General features: G+C 32.5%; 3 protein-coding genes across 3 annotated transcripts; 1 reads left to right on the forward strand and 2 right to left on the reverse strand.

Moving 5' to 3' along the window:
- Positions 1-615: 615 nt before the first annotated feature.
- LOC8258763 (probable L-type lectin-domain containing receptor kinase S.5) lies at positions 616-4,181 on the forward strand. Its single transcript, XM_002528491.4, has 2 exons — positions 616-2,060; positions 3,092-4,181. The coding sequence occupies exons 1-2, from the start codon at positions 821-823 to the stop codon at positions 3,922-3,924; spliced, it is 2,073 nt and encodes a 690-aa protein (XP_002528537.2). The 5' UTR covers positions 616-820; the 3' UTR covers positions 3,925-4,181.
- Positions 4,182-4,335: 154 nt separating this feature from the next.
- Positions 4,336-5,800, reverse strand: LOC8258764 (2-oxoglutarate-dependent dioxygenase DAO). The gene is made up of 3 exons (XM_002528492.4): positions 5,287-5,800; positions 4,865-5,183; positions 4,336-4,771 (listed from the first exon to the last, which is right to left on the reverse strand). The coding sequence occupies exons 1-3, from the start codon at positions 5,616-5,618 to the stop codon at positions 4,502-4,504; spliced, it is 921 nt and encodes a 306-aa protein (XP_002528538.1). The 5' UTR covers positions 5,619-5,800; the 3' UTR covers positions 4,336-4,501.
- A 6,299-nt stretch (positions 5,801-12,099) lies between these two features.
- Positions 12,100-23,050, reverse strand: LOC8258765 (kinesin-like protein KIN-14E). Its single transcript, XM_002528493.4, has 24 exons — positions 22,543-23,050; positions 21,987-22,126; positions 21,769-21,841; positions 21,543-21,674; positions 21,221-21,459; positions 20,624-20,951; positions 19,683-19,782; positions 19,414-19,595; positions 19,170-19,285; positions 18,912-19,014; positions 18,082-18,234; positions 17,805-17,951; positions 17,494-17,694; positions 16,546-16,710; positions 16,360-16,464; positions 16,094-16,234; positions 15,811-16,005; positions 15,569-15,695; positions 14,637-14,839; positions 14,351-14,533; positions 13,903-13,998; positions 13,566-13,763; positions 13,044-13,315; positions 12,100-12,644 (listed from the first exon to the last, which is right to left on the reverse strand). Exons 2-24 carry the CDS (start codon positions 22,118-22,120, stop codon positions 12,452-12,454), a joined length of 3,786 nt encoding a protein of 1,261 aa, XP_002528539.1. The 5' UTR covers positions 22,121-22,126; positions 22,543-23,050; the 3' UTR covers positions 12,100-12,451.
- Positions 23,051-24,964: the final 1,914 nt, after the last annotated feature.

The raw sequence follows: 24,964 nt of genomic DNA on the forward strand, positions 1-24,964 counted from the left end.
AGTTTCCTTTATTTGGCCAAGTAGAGATAAGTATGCATATCATTGTGCTGATTGCCCATATGTCAGCCTTGAGCTAGCACTGATATGGACCTGCAATTGTTTTTACTCTGAGCAGACAAGAGGTTCATCTTCTGATCAAGTTTTTGTTACTGAATTTGCTTCTTTGGACTATTAGTTACTCAGTTAGGCCCTCTTGTTAGGGAAGGAAAAAACCCAAAAAACAACTAAGAAGTAAAGAAAGACTAGAAAGGTTGTGAATAAAGATAAAAGTTGAAGTCGTAATTGTTAATTAGTATCTTGAGGGAGTTGAGGTATAATATTCCTATTTGCATGCATGCATGCATATGTACATATATAGGGACAGCAAAATAAAATTAATATATATATATAAAATGTAATCGCATCCTGAAAAAAAGAGATCTAACGGCTTAGCTTGATGGGAGCAGGTGTAGATAGAATAGAAAATATATAGTATTTGAAATCAAAAGAGAAAGCCTTGAAAAAGACCAGCTCGAAAGTTACTAAAATATCAATTAATATTGAGAATAGCATAAAGTGACAGTCCATACGCGTTAAATATTTTTCTTTTTTCTCAAAACAATTGGTTATAAAATTACTGGAATTCAGAGTGATAAGATCTGAAGTAATTTCAAATCATATCTTTCTTCTTTTTGTAATGAAAAAGAAAAAAAAGTAAAATGAAATCATATATGTCAATTTTTATTAGGAAATAGAGAGCCACTGAGAGAATTCTAGTGGCATATTTGGTTTTGGTCGGTCTCTGAAAGCAGAGAGCAGCAGCCGCTGATAAAATCAAGCAATGGATCCGCCGGTTAGCCTGGCTACCCTTGTCGTTTTATGCATAACTGTTACAGCAGCGACAGCCGTTGCTCAGAAGTTGGAGACATCAGACTATACGTTCGGCCCATTCAACAGCTCTTACTATGCTACTTTTGCAGTCCTACCGCCAGCTACAATCAGCAATGATGCCCTTCAGGTGACTCCTGATTCTGCCGGTAACTTCACCCTGGCGAGAAGGTCCGGCCGGGTACTCTTTAATCGGTCTTTTAGGCTCTGGGAAGAAGAAAAAGGAGCAGTAAGGGTAGCTTCTTTCAATACTTCCTTCCTCGTCAACGTGTATCGGATTGATAACACCTCTGTCCCTGGAGAGGGCTTAGCTTTTTTAATAGCCCCGGACCTCAACCTACCTCGAAACAGCCATGGACAGTACCTGGGTTTGACTAACTCCACCACCGACGGCGATCCCTCAAACAGCATTGTTGCCATTGAGCTTGACACCTTCAAGCAAGATTTTGACCCGGATGGCAACCACATAGGTCTCGACATTCACAGCGTCCGCTCCAATAAGACCGTCTCCCTATCCGACTTTGGTATTGAAATCGCTCCTGCTGAAACAAAACTCTACATGGTCTGGGTCCAATACAGCGGTGTCAATAAGGAATTGCAGGTTTACATGGCAGAACGAGGGAGGGCTAAGCCGACTATCCCAGTGCTCACAGCGGATCTCGACCTTAAAGGCCTAGTCAATCAGAACTCTTACTTTGGCTTTGCTGCGTCAACTGGGACCGCCATCCAGCTCAACTGCGTTCTCGGGTGGAATTTGACTGTAGAGCTGCTGCCTTCCGCCATTGAAAATGGGGAAAACAACAATGATCATAAGCTGCTAAAGATCGGGATCGGGGTTGGGGTGTCTGGAGGATTAGCGTTATTAGTGATTGCGGTTGCATCTTTCAGTTGCTACATCAGGAAGAAGAGGGCGGCTTGTGAGCCAAGCCTAATGGGAGCACTCAAAAGCCTGCCAGGAACTCCGAGGGAATTTAAGTACAGGGATCTGAAGAAGGCAACCAGCAACTTCGATGAGAAGAACAAGCTAGGTCAAGGTGGGTTTGGAGTGGTTTACAAAGGAGTGCTGCCCAAGGAAAATATCGCAGTGGCTGTGAAAAAATTCTCCAGAGACAACCTCAAGAGCCAAGACGATTTCTTGGCTGAGCTTACTATCATTAACCGTCTCCGTCATAAACATCTTGTCCGATTAGTCGGTAACATTTTTTTACCTTTTCTTCTATTAAATTTACTATCAAATTTTTGTTTTAATAGTTAGCCAGCCACACATAGCATTAAGACTTCACCATTAAATTTATTTTTATTTGATATAATAATAATAATAATAATTTCTATAAAATTCTTTTATTATTTTACAGTGACATTATATTTTGATACCTTGAATTACAGTTTCAATATCTATACAATTCAACATTAATAAATAAACAGGATGTTAATCTCACTAGTAAATATGTAAAATAAATAAAGATAATGCCTTTTCGATTGATTAATTTTTAGATAATTTAGTAATACTTGTAATATTTAAAAACTGAATCAATATAATAATGATAGACATAATTTATTTTCAATATTAGAGTATTCTATAAAAATATAATAATATTAGAGTGTTAATATATTTTTCATTTAGTTTTTTAAAATTAAAAAACCCAACTATTTATTTTATATAATTACGTATCCAAAATGGGAAAAAAAACAATTCAAATCTGAGCGAGGGCTTGAGCCCCACTGGTCCTAGCATGGGTCTCAATGATGAAATATTTTCGAGTCTTTCTGAAAAAAGAATCTGATCCATGCATTACCAGTAGAAAAACAAATTCAATTCAAAAGGGCATTTTAATTTAATATAGTTTCAGTGGGAAAGACTCTGGTAACATTTTCCTTTTCAGTCACCACACAAGAGTCCATTATTCTGGAAACAGATTCTGCAAACAATAACAGCAAATGGTTTCCCTTCCTCTTCTTTTATGCTCAAGCCAGTGGGAGAGAGGGAATATTAGCACATGCCTAAAATGTAAAAAATGGCTATTACAGAACAGCACTAGCACTAATATTACGTTGTTTTTCTGATGTTCACTGTTTTCTTTTTCTTTTGTATTCCCATATCATATCATATTGTTTTCTGTTTTCTGTTTCAATGCAATATAGCCGGCGGTTATACACATTTGTTAAGGATTAATTGAAAGTGGTTTGTATGTGAATCTGACGATGGTTTAGTTATCATATACAGGGTGGTGCCACAAGAATGAGGTGTTGCTTCTAGTATATGAATACATGCCAAATGGGAGCTTGGACAGCCACATATTCCATGGACCCGAAGAGAAGACCACCCTGGAGTGGAGACTCAGATACAATATCATTGCAGGCGTAGCATCCGCGCTGCACTACCTCCATAACGAGTACGACCAGAAAGTGGTGCATCGGGACCTGAAGGCTAGCAACATCATGCTCGATTCCAACTTCAATGCTCGCCTAGGAGATTTTGGCTTGGCTCGTGCCTTGGACAATGAGAAGACATCCTACGCAGAGCTCGAGGGAGTCCCTGGCACCATGGGCTATATTGCTCCTGAATGCTTTCATACAGGTAAGGCCACCTGTGAGTCTGATGTATATGGCTTTGGTGCGGTGGTTCTTGAGGTGGTGTGCGGATTGCGTCCATGGACCAAGGTTGGTGGGTTCCAATTCTTGGTTGATTGGGTGTGGTGGCTGCATCGTGAAGGTCGCATACTGGAGGCTGTTGATGAGAGGCTGGGAAACGACTACATTGTCGAGGAGGCACAGAGGCTGCTGTTGCTTGGGCTGGCATGCTCCCATCCAATTGCTAGCGAGAGGCCTAAGGCACAGGCTATCTTTCAGATTATATCAGGATTAGTGGCAGTGCCTCGCATCCCACCTTTCAAGCCAGCTTTTGTGTGGCCTTCCACAGCAGGACCAGATACTAGCGTGAGTAGCATCAACATGGACATTACAGCTGATACAACCCCTATGACATCTGGTTGGACCCCCCGATGTGATAGCCCTCAGAGCTATTCTGGTGGACAGACAGACAGCTCTCTTCTCTAGCAAAGTTACTTTATTCAGTCATTTATTTACAAGCGTTATCCAATTCATGGGAAGAACAGGGTATCATCTAGGAGTTGGGTCGCAACTATATGTTGTTTCTTTTTTAGCTTTCTGTTTTTCCTCTTTAAAATTTGATTTTGGTTTTATCAGATCATCATTGGGAAGTGGGTGTCCATGTATACATTTCAATGCAACAGAATTGTATAGATTTTAACTTTCAGTTTTCTGTAGTTATGTTTATGTTATACCTGTTCGTACGTGAATCCCCCTGAGGCCATGGTGTACAGATTGAACTTAATTAAGTGCTCGTGTAATGTGACAAAAACAACGCGTTATCAATTTGCAGATATCCTGAATGAATTGTAAGACAGTTATGTGGGAAGCCCAGTGTTCGCAGAGCCAAGAAACACATCATGTAAAAGGATGCATTTGCAGGATAAGTAAGGCATCTTAAACTAGCTTGATGAGAGATCAAAATGGAATGGCAGCACAATTTCCAAGTTCTAATTCGAAAGACTTGTCTGTTTCCCTGAACATTACCACCGGGCCCACGGAGAACATCTCCAAGCTGCAAGATTCATATATCGTTAATTGAATGTGAGGAACTGGCTAGCATAAGCTCAAGGGCTTCGCCGGCTTGGAATTTAGTTCTGAGTCGGAGCTTTCTATAATCTTGGAAAGTGAAAGGGATATAGAGACGCGGGTGTTGGGAGTCAACGAGTTCTGGCGGGGCTTCCACTGCCGAGTCTTTCGGTCCCAGAAGGAAAGAAGCAATTGAAATTCGTACTGCTGCTTGCTTGCATTGGACTCTATGCTTCACATTGCAGAGTCTTCCATTGCTCCATGCCTTAATCAGGAGAAGCTCTTAATTAACCAAACATCACATATTAATTTCAAGTATTAAGGCTTGAAAGTAAACAAAAGGAAAAAAGGGAATCACCGTAGCGACATCCCCAAGATTGACTAGGAGGGTTCCCGGCAGAGGATCAACAGCGACAAATGCACCAGATCTATCCATGACTTCAAGACCACCAACATCTTCATCATCTTGAAGTATAGTAAGGAACCCAGAATCAGTGTGTATCTGGACTCCAGAGGAGCCCACTGTCTCAGAAGTGAAATTGTACTTGTTAATCCTAAACTGGGAAGGCCATCCCTCGAACAAATCATTGCTCAGCAACCCCATACTTTGAGCCAACTTCCAAGCCAAATCCATGGACAGTTCATGAATTGCTTTAGCATAATTGGATATTACCTCCCTGCATCAATGAATCATGAATTTGGTACAATATCATGTTGCTGTGACAAATGTGAACATAGAAAAACATATCTATATGTAGATGATACAATGTTGTGGAAGACCTTTGATGAGGAGATGCATCCACCTGAGAGCAGAAGGTATGCACAGCTTGGGAGGAGCCGATGTCATAAAGACCCAAAGCCTCGTAAAGAGGATTCACGGGGCTGGGTGCCATGTACCCACTGCCTGCTATTACATCAGAGTTGCGAACCTTGACTTCCATGGGAAGGTCAAGCAGAGATCTGACTACCTTCTTCATCTCAGACATGAGAGCCGATGGGATGTTATGGTTCACCGCTCTGAAACATCCCCACTCCTCGCATGCTTTTCTGAGTCTTTCATATTCTCCTGGGAAATCTGATACGTCAATGGTTGGGACAACAGTCTTCTCCATCTTATCTCACTCCTGCTTCTTTCTTCTTCTTCTTCTATTATTATATTGTGCGATGGTGAAGTACACTTCCGATGCAACACTCTCTTGCTACAATAATAATTTTTCTTGGGAGCCAAATTACTCTAATACCATTCCCTACATTTCCTAAATTCTTATTCATCTCACATCTAAAAATTTACTCAATTTAGTACTCAACCAATTTTCCCTTTTATAATAAAACACACACACAAAAAAAAAAAAAAAGATTTTCCTTTTATCACTGCATACACAGATATACATATACAAATTCAAAGTTTAAAATAATATTCATTTTTTACTTTTGGGTGCAGAAAGATATTCTTAAAAAAAAAAAAAAAATTTCTTTTTAAAATAAGATTAAAAAAGTTTGATATGATTTTATAAACTATTATGAGAAAATATTTACTATATTGTTTTGTTGAGAAAGATTTTAGTTTTAAAACGTGTCTAATTTGTTTTATTAATATATTATAAAATTAGCTTCCAATTACATGTATAAAATACTTTATTTTACTCTGATAATAATTACAGAAAATTAATATATTTAAAGATTCTATTAGATCAAGAATTTTTCATATTAACTTATTTTAAATCATTATTAATTAAGATGACAGTAGCAAATGAGAAATCGAGGGCCTAAACTTAATTAGGACTTTACTCAAATTCAAAATTAATGGTTCACTCTTGCTTTGACAGTAAAACTTTAAAAATGGATAAATAGTCTATTTCCATCCATATCTAACAGTTGAAGAAGGATAGAATAAAAAGCAAATAAGTAACGGCGAAAGAGTAACACCAAATAACAAGCGAACGACCGTTACAATGGAGAAAAAAAGAAAAAATAGCCGACAAAGAAGAGAAAAGGATGGGCATCACGAGGAAATTAGCCTTTATAAAACAAAACATTATGCCTGCTGAGGCCAACAAGATTATCTTTAAAATAATTTGTTTGTCCATTTTGAGTAATCACCCCAACACAAAGATTATTATTAAAATAAGTTAATATTTTCTCATAATATTTGTATGGTTATTTTTTAAAAGTTATTGATTTCATTTTGTTCCGTCCGGATGGCCCAAATATTTCTTTTTATTAAAATAAATAAAATAAAATATTTTTTATTTCATATTAATCAAAATTTTGGCCATCTCGAATCGAAACAGATGAAATTGGATCGAAATAACTGTTTTATCTAAAATTAACGAGATGGATGAGATAAAATAATTTTATAATTATATTATTAAATTGAGTTAAACGGGTTGGTAATAGTTAATTCTAACTTAATAAAATTTATTTTTTCTCTGTTGATAAAAAAAATTAAAATTTAAAACTTCAAAACTAAAATTCCAAAAATCCCATGAAATTATCTCTTTATTCTTATTTATTATCTCATTTTTGTGCTCTACCTAGATCTTCTTTTTACTTAAAAGGATATTTGGTTGAGAAGTTTGATGCAACTGATAGCTGTTTCCCACGGAACAACTATATGAAAGCGTTTGGTAAAGACTTAAGAAATAGCTGCTGATAGCTGATTTAGTCACAATCAGCTATTGATTGTATCAACTTTATTTTAAAGCTTTTTTTTTTCCAGCTAATAGCTGATTTGATTTTTTTTATTTATTTGGATAATATTATTCACATTAAAATTTATTAATAATAATTTACTTTAAATTGGTTTTATATAATTAAATTTTTATATTTTAAAATAAATAATTAATTGTTTTAAAATTATTCTTACTAGTTAAATAATTATAATATTTAAAATTATAGTATTTAAAATTAAAAAATTTTATTAGTAGAATTTAAATTTTTATTTTTATTTTTAAGGTAATTTTTATAAATATTTTTAATAATAAATACAATTGAGCTACAAAAATTAACTATATAATTATTATAAGTTATTTTTATTAATTTGTATCATTAAATATAATATAATAAAATAAAAAATATATTTAACGATAAATTATACCTTCAATTGTCATTTAACATACTAACAGTAATCGCTAATAAAATTCTACCAATTTGTTTAATTTATCAACCATCAACTACTAACTATCAGCTATCACCTACCAGCTGCATTCATCAACTGAACCAAACAGGCCTTCAATTTTTGAATTTTTTTTTAATTTAATCTAATATTATATAGTACTAATAACTCAAGAATTATATAATTTCATTTTCATGATTTTTCCGTCTACAAGATACTATTTTGTATTTTGATTGTTGTGTTATAGAAAGAAATTTCACTATTATAATTTTATAATAATGAAAATTGTATCACTGTTTGCTTATTACTTGCTAATTCTATCCAATTATATTTTAGGTGTTGATATTGATTTTATAATGTTGCATTTTGATAGTATATATATATACACATATATCGGGACAATTCGAAACAGGATGCCGACATATTTTGATATCGAACTAATTCATTTCAATGATAAATCCAGAACCACGACCATAATGGAATTCATAACTTTTGCTTCTTTTTTTTTTTTTTTTTTTGGACTTTCTAAGCTTAAGTGTTCTTCTCTTCCACGGCTTCTTTTGATCGAAGTAATCTAAGCCATGCATCTCTTTTCAAGTGGATTCATACCAAAGCTACTCGTTGATAATGACGAACGAGCTGCTCTGCTCTCTTCTTTAACACTTTACTCTTTATCTTGTTTTTGCATTTAGTTGGTTCATAATTCACGTGGATTTAAAGAGAATATTATGATATTCAAAGAGTGCAGATGACATAGATTGGTAAGGGATTTTTCTTATTTAATTTAAATTTTAAATTCAAATTTTCAATATACAATTAGGTTAAAAAATTTGTCTGACACGTTCTATATTAAATATATGAATATCAAGAAAAAAAAAAAAAGAAGATTTATGGCTGTTTCTTAGCCAACTTTTCAGATTAAGATTGATGGTAAGCTACAGTCTGTTCACCAAAGTTTATATGAATGCAACTTTAGGGTATTCAGTTACTTGGGATGATAAAATTCGAGTTGCTCTTCTCTTGAAACCATAGAAGGAGCAATTAAATGTCCATAATTTTGGTGATTCTGGAAGAGATAACGCATCCCATAAATCAATCATAGCAGCATAAATACTCATAAATGTTTTGTTGAATAGATCTGTCTCTAACTTATATTATATTTTGCAAAGTTAGACTGTATGAGTATATAAACAATATTGTAAGGTGATTCCAAAGTAATTAACAGAATTACTTATCCAGCTGATTATCTTTGAATTATCTGCTTCCTAACAACTCTGTATATTCTTCATCTTTCTCATGATCACTGGGTCTAACACAGGTACCAGAAATAAAACCCCCAAGGAAATTTCATCATACAGTTCCAATGTGGATATATAGTTTCTTTCCCCTCAAAAACATAATAATAAAAATAACATTGGATAGTTCTTTCCATCTAATTGCACACTAATTGGTTGAAGGGAATCATCTCTATTGATAAAACAAAGAAGATTATGATAAGAAAACAAAGATACCAGGATACAAATCAAGCCGAAACAAACCAAAAATCAAACAAAAGCCAAAACTGAAATTAAGTAGAAGCCAAAATAGAAGTCAGCCAGTATGCACAGCATAATCAAAATAAAGCCAAATGAATACTCAGAGAGTCTAACAAAGTTCATAGTTTGATGGAGGGTTGATACCATGATAAAGTAATAGCAAAAAGATTGATAGACACATTGATAAATAAGGAATACCAAAGCTTGATCTACACAAAGGCTAGGATTATTATTAAAAACAAAACAACACAAAACAAAAGTGGCTAGAGCTTTATATAATGACCTCAGAGAAATACAAGAGAAAAGAAAATTATAAAGTTAGGGTTAGAAAAGAGAGGAAAAAGAAAAAGTTTAACCCTTAATGAATAGAGAAAAGGTGAAAGATAAACTACCCTTAATGAATTATTAAAATAATAAAATTATTATTCAACATGAAAAATCATATTCATGTGGTTATGTTAAAGAATATAATTTTATTTTTCTTACAATTTGATATCCTATATAATAGACCAAATGTATATTAGGATATTTAAATTTTGACCATTTAATCATTTTAATATCTTAACTTTTAATTTAACTTAATAAATACTTTAAATTGTAACTTTTATAATATTTAAATATTTTTTAATATCTGACTTTATTCAATATGTCCACTTGTATTATGTATATGCATTTAATATTATTATTAGGTTAAACAAAAATTAAAACTGTTTAATAGACTATAAAAATAAAATTTAAGTATTTGTTAAATTAAACTAAAAATTAAATTGTTAAAATGACTAAAGAATCAAAATTTAGGTATCAAATATGCATTACACCTATATAATATGAAGTTTTAATAATAAAATTATGAGAAAGAGCATATGTGGCTCTCCACTTTTATTGTTTTTGAAAATCTTCTGAGTTCTTACATTTTTTTTTTTCGAACATTAAGTCTTTTTTAATGGCAAATTAGTGCGTAGAGTACATGCTCTGTTAATGAGAGTATAAATGATTTTGTTTGAATTTTTTATACATAATTTTTTAACCTTTAGTAATTTATTATTTAAAATTTAATTAACAGTAAATACAAAATATTTATTATAATCTAGATTAACTTATTATTTTAATTAAGAATATATATAGAACTAGTGAAACCACAAATTTATTATCAAAAATGCTAATTACCAATTAAAATTGTTTATATATATTAAGCATTTTTATGGTTGAAGTTGAACACCTATTGAAAATAATTCTTTTACATTTTATTAAGAATAAATTATGTATATTCTAAATTGATAAGAAAGGATAAATAAAATAATTGGATTAATTTTACATATTAGCCATTTAAATTAAATAAATTATGTATATCAAAAAATGTGATTTTTCTAAAATTATCTTTTAATTAAATTATTCACTATAAAATCAACTATTAAGATGCTTCTAGATATATTATAATCTTATGTCAAAATTCTACTTATTTTCTTGAAAATTTCAATCAACTTTTTCCGTTTTTTCTATTTAGTGTCTAAACAATTATTTCATTCAATTAAATGTTTGAACATGCTAATAATATCCAATATGATGCCTCTAACCGGTTTTAGAGGTTAAAAGATTTATATAATTTATGTTTAAACTGTAAATTGATTTAAACATCCTCCTTTAAAATAATCTCATATTTTTTCTTTCTTTTTTCTATCTATTTTCAATGCTATTTTTCTAAATTTTATTTGTTTCTCAAGAATTAAAAGAAAAAAAATTTCTCATTCATTCAAACAAAAAATAAAAAAAAATTACATGTTATTTTTTTATTCTTTTATTTTTTTGTATTCACCTCAAAAAGTAAAAATAAAAGTCTTTCACCTAAAAATAATAAAAGGAAAGAGAGAGAGCTATTAAATATTTCTAATGCTATGTTTTGTTGAAATCCAATAAGGAATTCATTTCATTTAAGAAAAATACATTAGATAGAAATTAAAATTAAAATAATAAAGTTGAGAGATATTTTGATGATACATTGATAAACTAATATAAAGTTCATTTGAAAATTGTAGCTATAACCAATTTCACACAAATTTGAATATGTAAAATTCTAAATTAACTTTCACTTCATTCGAAGCATATAAACTTTATAATTTACGAATAAATTTTATAAATTTTATGGATTTTAACCAAACACGGTGTAAAAGAAATAATTTTAACTTAATTTAAAAAAAATAATCAAACATCTTTGAGGTGAATGAAAAGAAAAGAGAAAAGAAGAAAAAAAAAATGATGCTATATTTTTTTTCAGAAAATGAAAAAGTTAAAAAGAGGCAACAGGAACTTGCCAAAACCAGAGGAAGTGTCTGAGTTGGACGTATGAAGGTAAAGAGAGATTGCAAGAAAATGGCAAGAAGGCAGAAAGTGATATTGACTTCTGTTGGAAAATTTCTCTTTTTTCTTCCTGAAGAGAGTGCTTGTAGCTGCTACTATTTTTGCCACTTGGTACATTAATTAGTGAAAATTTTTCTTTTTTCTTCCTTAAGATGGTCTTTGTTAACTTTATTTGGATTAAAAGAAACACGAAGGAGTTGGCAAAGAAGTTGAAATAAAGGAAGAAAGGAAAAAGAAATAGAAAGAACACAGTTTTGATTTCTAGATCCTTTTTTTCTTTTTCTCATAAAGCTCTTACTTGCCAACAGTGCAAAAAAGTGTTTATAAGTATTCAGAGTTTAGAAAGATTGACATGCGGAAATATTTCTTTCGAAAGATGAGGGGGTAAAATGACCAAAAATATTTCGAACCATAGGGAGCCATAGATGTATTAAGCCTTAGTGAAACGACTAAGAGAAGCAAGCCAAGTGCCCTGATCTTCCTAGCCAGATAGTAAGTGCACATTATAAGTCCTTCAGGCTAGGTTGAGGTAGAAAGGCATTGGCCTATAATGCTGGTTTTCTAGCTGAATTATATTTGGATGCAATATAAGAAAAAGAATCTTAAAGAAATGGATTAGATCATGTCCAAACAGATTATATGAATTTACAAAAGATAAATTCTCGATTCATCTCACTGAGAAGTGTTTTTTTTTTTTTTTTTTCTCTAAAACATATATACACATGCACCGTTCTAACTATACAACCTAAAACCCCTTTGAGCCACTCAGAGAGTTTCTTGAGCCTCAGTGTAATATCACAACAAAATCATTAGAACCCGTTCAAAATTAAATCAACTATCCCAATCCACCAACTTGATCTCCAGGCTGGCTAATGTTTACTAATACGAAATGTGAAGAAAAAAAAGACTGCAAGGCAAGGGTGCAGAACGTACGTAACCTCTACATGGAATGGCGGCCATCTGTCCTATCTTTCGCTTGTCGTTCCTCTTGGATTTCTTCATATTCTTCATCGTCCCCCCTTCTACCCGCTTGCTCTTTCCAATGTGCCACCAACTTTTTCAACCGAGCTATCTCTTTTGATGATACATTTTTGCTTGGATCATTCACAATTGATCGAACTCTTGATGCGTACCTGATATGGCAAAAGATGAGGTGAAGAATATAGATTAGAGCCTGAAACAGCTTTAGACAAGAAATGAGTCAGGACTCTACTATTCCAGATAGAGTTTAGATCAATGTTTATTGATTCTGATATCATCATTCTTTTGGTTGAAATCAATGTCATTACTCTTAAAATCTTCAGGCTAAAAAGAAAAACAAAAGCCTGATGAAATAAATAAATTCATAGAGCTGAATGTATTCCAAAATTATGAAGCAAGAAGCATGAATCAGTTTTTAAGAAAATGGCATAAAGTTAAACCATATAAATCTTTATAGCTCTAATTTAATCAACATTAGTCTTGAGTAAGACATCTTATTCACTAATAATCGCAAACTGACCAAGAAGAAAATGAAGGAGATAAAAACATACATTAGAGAATTGTATGTCTCGTCCAAATTTGAGTCAGATGGGGATACGTTCACGAACATAAGTGTCTTGGCATTACCACCAAGAGAATCACTCATTAACATCGTCAATTTGTGGTTTCTGTAAGGTATGTGTTGACCACCAGAAGATAAAGCACTAATGACATCTCCAAGTGCTGATAGAGATTTGTTGATACTTTGAGCTTCCTTAAGTTGACTACCTGAAGAACCTGATTTCTTCACTCTTTCTGAACCAGCAAGATCAACAAAACTTAACTGCATATCATGTCAAAAACTTGTCATACACAAATGTAAGTCAAACAAAGTATAATAAAATAAATTAAAATAAAATGATAAACTCAGAAAAAAAAAAAATATTAGCAGTTCGCTTTGTATATGTATAATGATAGCAGAAAAAAGCATCTTCACATGCTATGTAAGTAGCAAGTGCATTCATACAATATGTTATCTATTTTGGTGCACAGAAGCATATCATCATTTAACAGTATTAACAGGTCAGAGATACCTTTCCCCTTGCAACGGATTGAGTCTGAAGGTTGGTACTTTCAATAACGATTGAAAGTATCAAATGAGATCTTGAACTTTCTTCATTCATTTGAGTTCCGGAAGTATGCCGCTTCTCAAATCCTCTTTGAATAATACTCTGTAACTCGTCAAATGTCGATATTGTTACAACTGTTACATTTTCTATGGATACCATACCCTGAGCATCACAAAGTAATAAGATCACAAAATTAATATTAATACTAGCCAAGCATAAATTAAATCCACAAAAGAACAACCATATTTATACAAAGTTAAAATACCAAAAACTACTTCAAAAGGCAAAAAGGAACAATTACCTTTGAATCTTTTTTAATATCCAATTTCAAAGGCCTCACATTATTTGGCAATAAAAGGTCCACAATTGTATCTTGGTACAACTCCACCACATATGCCTGCATCATTATAGTCTTAATTTCAAATGTTTGATCATTAAATGGAATAAATTTCATTTACAGTAATACTAACAAGCACTCATACACACAGAAAGTAAGTGTTTGTCTATTCTTGTATTTTTCAAATTGGTACAAGGACCTAGAAGGTGATGGATGCACAGAAACACTACACAGACTTGAGAAAATAGAAAGTACGTTCCACATCCACCAGGTTAATAACAAAGAATATTATGATTTTTTTACATATATTAGATCAAGAATCTAGCTGTCAAGAGTTAGAAACATAAGGTGGAAAAGGAAATGTTTAGCAATTGTCAATATGAAAAAAACTGCCACACAAAACCCAAGCTACCTTTAGCGAAAACGAGAATTTCTTGTTATCACGCCTTAGAATTTTGAAAAGTTCTGCAGTAGCACGTGGTGTGAGTCCAGGATTGCTCTCAGAGCCATATATCGTAAATGTCTTCCCAGATCCGGTTTGGCCATAAGCAAATATGCAAACATTATAACCATCAACAGCAGATTGAACCAAATACTGCACCATAACTCCAGAGAAAAGATGGATCATGAGTTCGTTGAAGAACAACAAACAGGCAATACAGAAACATATATTGAAATATTACAAAAATCAAACTTACTCTTGTATCCTCAAATACATCTTCTTGGGTGGCACTGCCATCAAATACATGATCATATACATGTTGTTTTGATTTATCATCTTTCCATGGATGTTCAACTGTAAATTCATCTGTGGATCGAATGATGTTTCTTTCCTTTTCAGCAATCTCTTTCTCACTCAAAGGTCTTAAACGACAAAAAACCCTGATCTTGCCTTTCATATCTAAAAGACATTGAAGGGGAAGAGTATATGTTAGTTGCATGACTAAAGGGATATACTGTCAGTTAAAAAGAAAATTGATGACAAACTGACACAAACTGCATGATAGGGGACCTAGTCTCATTTAGCCAATTTATGGAAGTGATATAATATTGGATTGGAACTTGTATAAGTGGGAACTGTATCTTGTCCTCTCCTTTTCCCCACATTATTTGCTGCTCCCTTTCAATTCCCCCTGGTGCCTTATTTCTTGATACCTTTTCCTGTACCTCTTGCTCTCTCATATACACACTCTCTCACTATTATTTTTCTTTTAATTTTCTAACCTCTACTACCCTTGCCTACTGGCTATCAAGCTCTCCTGACTCATCATTGTGCATCCCTAGATTCACAAATATAGGACTATAACATGGTGATATTTTCCTTATTACTTGAGCATTTATTGCCAAAATTTTATTAAATTTACCAAAGAACCCTGGATTCACAAGTAACCATTAGCTAGTTATGGTATTTTAACCAAAAGTTACTATTACTATATATGAGAAGGCTATGTTGTAGTTCACTAAGTTTAGATTATAATGACTTTTGTATGGGCCTTAAAATCCAAAAAATTTCTAAAAATGACTTGTATTTGTTTAGGACTCGATGCAAAGTAAGGAATAGGTCAGTTCAATGCTATGCTATTAAAATTATTCCCAATGGGACATAGGATGTTGTTTTCAAGGTGATAACCTTCAATGGTATTAAAATAGCGTTTCCTCAAAACTTGTTCTTCCTTATACAGCACTTCAAGTTCAGCAAGTTGGGCTGCCTGCATCTTCAAGATGGCAGCAGTTTGCTCATTTTTTCTATCTATGTCCTGAAAGCACATGTAAAACAAATTTCAATTGATGCATCTTTGTGAAATTAATATAAAAGAAAATTAAACTAAGGTTGGTTGTTCTTTCAGAAAAAAATATTTACTGCAAAGATACCTCTTTCATTTCTCTAAGTTCCTCTAGTTCCTTCAGATTATTTTGCAAGGTAGCTAAATCTGCATCCCTAATTGCCAGAGTTGATTTAGCAGAAGCTAAATCTCGTGTAACCCCTTCCAGCTTCTTTTCAAGTTCAATCACTTGAAGCTTTAAGGTGTTGCGTTCTTGCTCAGAGTTTTTCTGAAGGAATTCCATCTGCATTATAACAAACATGAAACTCAAATACTTCACTGCATGAGATCAGCAATTAATTATGGAACCAAATTTCAAAATCTATTATAACCTCTTCAACTTTCTTCTTTTCAAGCCTAATTATCTTCTGCTCTAAAGATACTTTTTCATCTGTGAGTCTTTTCATATTTTCTTTTGCTACATGTAACTCTTCATTCCGCAGTTTTAGTTCGTCTTGAAGATTGTGCAACACCTGTGTCATACACCACCCAAAATGATTTCCAATCAAAAAATAAATTAGTCCCAATCTGATTCTTTACAACCATAATAACAAATCAGACTTTGATTCATGGGATGCAAATACTTGTAGAATTCTACCTGATTATTGGTCCCAATCAAATCCTTTTTGGCATTACCCTCTGCAACTAGGTTATCGAGAGTGGCCAACCTTATTTCCATATTTCTCTTCTCCCGTAATGCAGCCTAAATACAACAATTTATGCTATTAACAATAGACAAAAGGAATAATAAAAGGGTTAAAGCCACAAAACTGCTTGTACTAACTTGAAGAGCTGTATCCTTTTCAGCACACGTTGATCTAAGTCTATCACGATCAGAAGCAACTTCTGCCAAGTTTTGCTTTTCAAACCTCAATGAATCTTTCAAGCCCTCCAATTCTTCTTGCAATTTCACTTCTTGCCTTTGTTTGTCATGCAAGTCTTCCAATAACTAGAATAACATGTTTAGCTAATTAATCTCATTTCAGGTTTTAAGAAAATAACACAATAATCCTTCTCTAGAAAATTATCATATGAATAATAAACCAAAATTATTTATTGATTAGTGTCTGGCTTAAAGCAAACAGTCACTTATGATCAAGCTGGGGTCTAAGAATTTTAGACTCCAATTTGCAACAACACAAACATCTCATATTAACAAACTCAGCTCAAAGCTGCCAGTAACTGATTAAGGTGATACAAGGTAACTACGAAAACAGAAGCCAGATAAGATACTGCACCAACAATGCATCAAACATTTAAAAAGAGACAGTAATATGAAAATAAATACATAAATTAATATATTCATGTATGATAAAATTATGATTCTGGAAAATGTATATCTACTATGTTTTTTTACCCCATCTTCTACATTCCATTCAAATTTTACTAAAATCCTCTTTTTGATTCAAAAAATAAAATTTATGTGATCAACTTGAGTCCTACATGTGCTCAAGATATTTTCATGCTTCAAATTTGTACTCTTTAATCATAATTATTAGTATTGTGTGTGACACATCCATAGCGTATCCCATGTATTGGTGCTTCATGAGTGCAAGATACAAGGAGAGTCAACTAGTGCAACAACAATGAAGTACAATTTTCAATGAAATAGATTCAATTAAAAATGTATTTTTCCATTGGAGGTTCATTTAAATGTTACAATGGATGACAATGTGTACACTTCTATTTATAGCATGGTAAGTCCATAATTAAAAGTTTACTTGTCACTTACTCGATCAGTGTTCTTTTGAGATTCCTCAATACTTTTTGACAATTCTTGTACACGTTTCTCGTAAGCTTCCACATTAGGAGGCTTAAAAGTGTTAGAAAGATCACCATTCACTAAGCCGCTTGCAGTGGACCGAGCTTTAGAATAACGACGCAGCATGACATCATTTATATGTGTTTGAAGAGCAACACAAACTTCTTCTCCCTGCAAAGAAAAATTATTAACTATGTAGTGGAAGAATATAACGTGATTATGAATTCGTTAAATTCATATTATAGTGAATCAAGAAATAGGACGGAGCAGAGTTGTTTAACCTGCTTGGTCTCAAATTGGAATATGTGAAGAACACCTGCGACTCTCATCTTAAAGAAAACAGCCGTGTTGCTACTACCAAATTGCATTATGTCTCTTAGCTCTGCTGAATGTAGATACTCTTTTGGAACAGGACGAAAAAAATGCACCTGTGTGCAAATGCATATACAAATCAATATCCAGTAGTACATGATTTATGATATGAACCAAAAAAAATCCTGAAACAAAGACCATTCTTTATGATTATGAAGGTTAAAAATTCACAAGTGTAAACTTTACCCCTCGCTTATTAATGCCCAAAACAATTCGTCCTGGCAAAAGTCCAATAGGATCATCAATCTTACGAACACTGAAGAAAACTGAGTTGCCATAAGGAAGTGTCCTCAATATTCGCAAAAATTGTTGTCTTGCATCATCTTTTGTCAGATGTTCCTACATGGCAACAAAATATTTTGAAATTTAAAGAAACATTTCTCTGAAGATGAATACTAATGCATAAATCAAACAAGTGGTAATAACCAACAGTAATAGAAAGAGGGATTTAAATTTAGGATTTAAGAATTAGAAAGCCCAAAAAGGGCCAGCAAGTCTATGCTTTATATGATAAGTCAAGAAATGGTTACAGTATGAAAGAAATTAATCAAACCCTTGCATTCTTCACCAACAATGAGAAGCAAGCTGTAGAGCATTTTATTTCAGACCATGTTTGATCTCTTATGACATTAACATACCGCTTCCAAGCACATCATTTCTAATGATGATTCTTTCAGAAACATCAGAAGGAGAGAGAAGAAGAGAAACAAGAGGCATTAACAACAAAATCCAACAAACACTTATTTGTGAAAGTTAAAAGAGAAAAGCACTGCTAAACAGAAAAATTAAAAGAGTAACAAGTAAGAAGTAAGTACTTTTTATCTTTCAGATGAACATAAAGTAAAAAAAAAAATACATACAGGAGCATCGCATTGAAAATTTTATGTTTTAGCAATCATTACATCCCAAAAAAATATTAGCCAATTGTACAAGCAGGTTATAATTGTTATCAGAAGCTATAGCGAATCAAATTCAAGGAAATGTATGTTGAGAATAATTACTAGAATTGGCCCTACCATTGAACGATAACGAGAAAGAATATCTAACTCCCACTCTCGCTTTCCTCGGGTGATTGCAATTTGTCTAGGGAGAAATCTTTCAAGGAGAGAAGTCCAATCACTGCGAAATTTCACCTTAACGCATCAAAACTCAAAGAAATAGTGACTATACATGCCAAACCAAATTAATGCAAAACAAAGCAACCAAAAAAGAATCACATTGGAAATTTATATGGCTAAGTTCAAATAAATAGAGAAAGGAATAGAATTACGAACGTGCATGATTCAGGGCTACCAACAAATCCAATTTCAACCAAAATTTGCAATGCAGACAACTGCGCAGCATCATCTCTTCCAACAGGATAATTGCCCAATATATAGTCATGTTGTAACTGCAACGTAATAAACATGCATCAGTAAGACTTTAAGTTAGAAATAAATTCAAACCCTAGAAAAGAGGATGCATGTCACTCCAAACTATAGGGAAAAACTGAATAGTACTTATTGAATGGTTACACACTTGAACATATGATAATTGCACAAACATTGGGTCTGTTACAGCTTCATCTGACTCTCGAAATAGCTTTTTCTTAAACGTCAATTTGCAGTGCAGAATTTCTCCCTTGCTTCGCTCTTTGGCTGCCTTGAATTCCGCCAACAAGTCCCCGATATATTTATTATCATCTAACCCAATATACTCCTCTACACAAGAACATTGCAAGTTAGATAAGATAAACATATTGAATTTTTCAGCTAGGAAAACGACCAAAAGCATCAAAGAGTAATTACCATTCCCAGGATCAGGTGACTTGGAACCGGTAACAACTTTGCGGCATTCAAACAGACTAAAGCTAGAATATGCTGACAGCTTAATTATCCCAGCAAGTTCCTGAAATGGTAATTGAAGCATAATTGATATAAATTTAGCCAGGATTCCAAATTAGGCCAGCTACAATATTAGCAAAACGACAATGAATTCCTATGCAACTAGAAGACTTTATCACCAAATATTTCTTCAAACCAATCACTATTTTAAAAGGATCAGCTTAAAGGAGATCATAGTTTGTAATACCTTACCACATAAAATGCTTGAAAAACAACAAATACCTTTTTCAGCAGCTTATATCAAGAATGCAATGACCATTGCATTGTTGTATTAATTGTTAACAATCTTCACACTAACTAGAGTCGCATACCAAGCTCATAAGATGCCTTGGGTCATTCAAAGCCATCATTTTGGCTGTATAATAGTCAGGTGGCCTGTTTCTTCTTACTTTGACATATGCATTTCAAAGGATCAAAATAAGGCTATGCTACTTAGCCTCCAAATGATTATCAAAAAAGTGATTTTCCAGTCTAGTCAACCAAAAAAGTTTGATAAGAGTCAATCACACATATGCACAACAATGGCATTGCGTTTAATGATATTGTTCCAAGTGTCATCAGTTCTTCATCATTTGTTTCGCTTCACTGGCATCAAGATTGAAAAGAAAATGCCCATAAAAATGCTATTTTTCCTTCTACAGCGGAACACATTTTTACTGCATCCATATTTTCATGACAACAGTAGAAATAACTTAAAAACCTGCTTATTTTATTTTCCTTCCCTCGTCTCTTCCCCGGTGGGGATTAAGTTTTTGTCGTTACAACATTTACACCTTCCAAAATAGAAACACAACAGGAAATACAGCGCATGCAATATTAATAAAGTTGTTAAGGCTTCAAAGTACCTCAACAGCATCAGATACTGTTGTTGCCATGTCATACGTGATTTCTTCAAAAGTTTCATCCAAAAAGAACACTATGGTTGTTAGCTTTCGACCAGTTAGGAGAGCTTCAATTTCCTCACGTCCTGGTATTGTATGCCTAGGACCAGCCTTAACAGAACGCTTCAAAGCATTTAACGTATTTACAGCGAGGACCTGGACCTCAGAATCAGTACTTGAACCATATGCTACATTATGAACGTATTCAGATAAATATCCACCAATATCCTTGCTAGGAGGCATGGATGATGCACATAAATACATTAGCTCCCATGCTTTAATCAAGTATTGCCTGCAATGCCAAAATCAACAAATACAATTGGCATCAACAAAGAAATAGAATAGTTAAACATTTTCTACAAATAAAAACAATCATGAAAGAAAACATCATTTTTTGTCTGGTTATACCTAAAAACTGAATGGACATGATGTGGGCATTAAGCAAAGTGATCAAAATAAGTTGACATGAGTCTTAAGTTCAAAACCCAGCCCATTAAAGAAAACAAATTGAAACACATATGTATTACCCAAAAAGAAAAAAGAAAAGAAGTGAATGCATGCCTGTCAGGATTATTCCTGGTTTGCTTTGAAATCTGAGCAAAAAGTTCATCTCGAAGCTCGGCACGCTTTAGTGTATGCTTATATAATTTTCCAACAAGTTCTATACGTTCATCCAAGCTTACTGGGGCTACACGATCTGATGAATCAACTCCCATGTATTTTAATATTATTTGGAATAATTTAGTAGCTCGACTTATCAGATCGCCATTAATTTTAAGTAATGAAGTCGGTATAGGATCCTGCAAAGAGCTCTATGTTAGTTCTTCATGAGATTGGTCAAAACAAGAAAACCAATTCCCAAGAACACAACATACTGTTTGACCTTTTGGAAACAAAGCATGTCCTCGAAAGTGAACTTTTCCCGAACTTGAGGACCTACAGATTTTTTAGAAAAGAACCCACGCTTTCCAGTGGATTGAATCTGTTTCTGCATCAACCTTAAGAATCCCTCAACCTGTAAGGAGCCATTATAAGCATGAAATGATAGCTATAAGATCATATAATCATATCAGGCTACATGCTACATGAATAAAAACATATTAAGTTACCTGGAATTTATCAATCAAAGGTATAGCACCAGCAAGTTCTGCAGGAATAGCAGCTGAAAGCGCTGCTTGTGTGCTAGAAGAAACAGCCAAAAGAAAAACAAAAAATTGTCAGCAAAAAATGTAGCATAAAAAAAAAACTGAAAAAAGTCTCAAAAATGAAACTCTACTTCCCTAATTGCAACTTAGAAGATGAAATGTAATGGCACAAGTAGACATACGGCGTAGAGAAATTGGAGCCATCACTATCATAGCCATCCCCATTTGAAATAGAAGCAGAAGCATGCAAAGGAGTGCCTTCGTTTCCATAGGTGGAACTAAAGGAAGACAAACTCGATCTTACACTTTGGGCCATGGAATGCTGCACACCACATCATATTTCATTTCATTACAAAGTCAACCAATGCACTGAAAATGACATATATATTGCTATTATAAATAAAACATAAGCTTCAATAACAACATTTACATAATTTTTGCATTTGCAGCTATATGCATATTCCTACAACTGAAATTGCAACAGAATCATAGCCAGTGGATAATAATTAAAGAAAATGCTTAAAAATGAAGAAGAGAACAAAAAAAAAATTATAATAGGGACAAAAAAGAGACACTATAATTAATCAAATACAGAGATTAAAATTAGAAAGAAAAAGAAAAAAGAAGTGAAATGAAATCAAATAACAGAGACAAAAAATAGTTAGAGGAAAGTGAAAAGGAAATGTAAGAAGATAGTAGAGATCTAAACTGAAAGAAGAGAGGACAGAGACAACATACATTAATCGAGGGAGACAGTCATTCAGGTGAAGATACCCCGAACGGAACTAAAATCCATAGATCGACAGCCAAAAAGGAGTGTGAAAGAGAGAGCAGGAATGCCTCGAAAATGGGAAGGCGAGACGCCAACCTTAGAAGCTGAGTGGAGAGGGGGGGGGGGAGATCTGAACTGATAAAATGTGAAGAAGAGAGAGGGAAGCTCTTATTCTTGACAGATAGGAAATGTGAGAAAGAGAGAGAAAATGGAGGTAAGAATCACGAGAGTGTTATAAATGGGTTGCTTTCGGGCGTAGCATAGTATATATCTTCTTCTTACATCATCAAATTTCAAATCCCTCTCTGTCTCTGTTACCAAATTTTCTTTCTTTTTTCTTTTCCTTTTTCCAGTTTCCCTCTGCACCGTATCTGAAGTATTTAAAAAATAAAAATAAATAAACAAGAGAAATGCATTCCACCACAGGAAGAAGAAAGATGTTCTAACTGCGATACTTTATCTTGAAGCTTAAGTCTGAATCTGATCAGAATATCAAAATATATATATATTGTTTTTTTTTTATTTTTTAAGAAATATGTTCTAACAACAATATCAATATTTGCAAATACTGTTGTCTATAAATAAATAAATACATATATAATATATTATACATATTTATTTATATACCTCTCAAATTTATATTTTAATAATTAATAATTTTTTGTAGTTTGAATTATCTAAAAGTATGTATTGATGTTATAATAAAATACTAAATATGTATTATTCATATTTATTTCTTATTTATAACATTTAAAATAATCTAAAATTTTTCAAAAGAAATTAAACTGCAAAATATATTTACTTTAAAAAGTTAACTTTAATTGCATTATACAATATAATTTTGTATATTAATTTTTTATTTTGAAATGATGACATCATTTATTTAATTAATAATTAAATAGCAAAAGATATCAGTAAAAAATTTATTCTTTACTTATTAGTATAAATATTATTATTTATAATTAAAATAGAGATATTTAGTTGTTATTAAATCATATTTCGAATTTCAATATAATGTTAAGTTTTTTATTTAAATTTTAAATAATTTAAAATTAACTTTATACATAATAATATATTAACATTTTAAAAATTGACAAATTTAATAAAGTTAACTTAAATAACTGACATTTAAAATATTTAAAAAGTATATTGTAATAAACATTATAAAAATCAATTAATATCAACTATAGAAAAAGTTTTAATTTTTAATTTATATGTAAAATATATTGTACATAATTTAATTTTCCACTACATAAAGGTGTAAGTACGGACCAAACAAAAAGATCGACTCTGACATTGTATTATTTGCGGTTTACGAAGCAATCCGGTTTTGTTTATTAATAAAAAGTAATCCGGTTGACGGGGAGAATTCGACCGGACTTTCTCCTTGCAGAAACTCTCATAACCCAACTACACCTCATATGGGGCAACCTATTCTTTCTTCCATCTTACTTTTCTTTTTTATTATTATTTATTTTTTGTTTTCCATTTCATGTCATGCACATTAGTTAGTCATGAATTATTGCTTTGATGGCACTGAGTGAATTTCTATTATTCAGCCATCTACATTGAGGATGGAGGTAATAGTAATAGTGGTTAAGATTTAATTTCTTTTTAATTCTTAGCTTAGAAGGGCAACAAACATTGTAAAAGATTTTATATAGTAGATATGGCATGCACATGGATTACTGGTTTGAATAATACCAGGCTATACAGCGGAGGAGTAATTGCTGATTTAACTTAATTCGGTATAGTTTAATTAATGATTTTTTTTTATTTTATTAATTGAATCAAATTGAAATATTATAAACAGTCGAATTAATATGAATTAAAAAAGTTCGATTTAATTCAGTTTGTTTAGTTAGTTTAAACTTTTTTATTTTTGAGAGGGACCATACCCACAATCTTTGTCCGTAGTACTTTGGACAAAGTGATAATCCTTTGAGAGGTGACTTTATTTTGGCATTGCAAATTATACAATAATAATTATTGTTTGGTTTACATGTTTGAGGAAGGGGACCATTCAAAAAGGAATTCCTCCATTGCCGGCCCTGCCGGCGCTTTCCAACCTCCAGATGGAATCAATTAATGATATATTTATATACGTGATTGCACTAAGAAGATATCAACGCCTCCCTCAGACCAAACCAAAATGATCATAGCTTTCTACTCGTGATTGCATTAATAAGTTGCTTCCATTCCTTACACTTGCCATTTATTTCCTGCATACTCACAAATAAAAACTGCTACAATTTATTATTTTCTTTTTCAAAAAAAGTTAAGGTGGATAAGTTTCAAAAATTATCGTTTAGATTGATAGATTTTAGAATCCATAAATTTAATCAAATTTAGAATTTATTAAAATTTCATTATTTGTATTAAACAATA

Source organism: Ricinus communis, chromosome 5 (genome assembly GCF_019578655.1).
Source record: "Ricinus communis isolate WT05 ecotype wild-type chromosome 5, ASM1957865v1, whole genome shotgun sequence".
NCBI classification, from domain to species: domain Eukaryota; kingdom Viridiplantae; phylum Streptophyta; class Magnoliopsida; order Malpighiales; family Euphorbiaceae; genus Ricinus; species Ricinus communis.

Bases quoted from the DNA above. Each gene is read 5' to 3' on its own strand.
- LOC8258763 (XM_002528491.4), top strand. From the start codon at position 821: ATGGATCCGCCGGTTAGCCTGGCTACCCTTGTCGTTTTATGCATAACT. The intron at 2,061-3,091 runs GTAACATTTTTT...TATCATATACAG, and splicing joins ACATCTTGTCCGATTAGTCG to GGTGGTGCCACAAGAATGAG.
- LOC8258764 (XM_002528492.4), bottom strand. From the start codon at position 5,618: ATGGAGAAGACTGTTGTCCCAACCATTGACGTATCAGATTTCCCAGGA. The intron at 5,184-5,286 runs GTCTTCCACAAC...TCATTGATGCAG, and splicing joins GATGCATCTCCTCATCAAAG to GGAGGTAATATCCAATTATG. The intron at 4,772-4,864 runs GTGATTCCCTTT...CTCCTGATTAAG, and splicing joins ATCTTGGGGATGTCGCTACG to GCATGGAGCAATGGAAGACT.
- LOC8258765 (XM_002528493.4), bottom strand. From the start codon at position 22,120: ATGGCCCAAAGTGTAAGATCGAGTTTGTCTTCCTTTAGTTCCACCTAT. The intron at 21,460-21,542 runs GTCAAACAGTAT...AGCTCTTTGCAG, and splicing joins ACATGCTTTGTTTCCAAAAG to GATCCTATACCGACTTCATT. The intron at 19,015-19,169 runs GTTCGTAATTCT...GAAATTTCGCAG, and splicing joins GGTAGCCCTGAATCATGCAC to TGATTGGACTTCTCTCCTTG.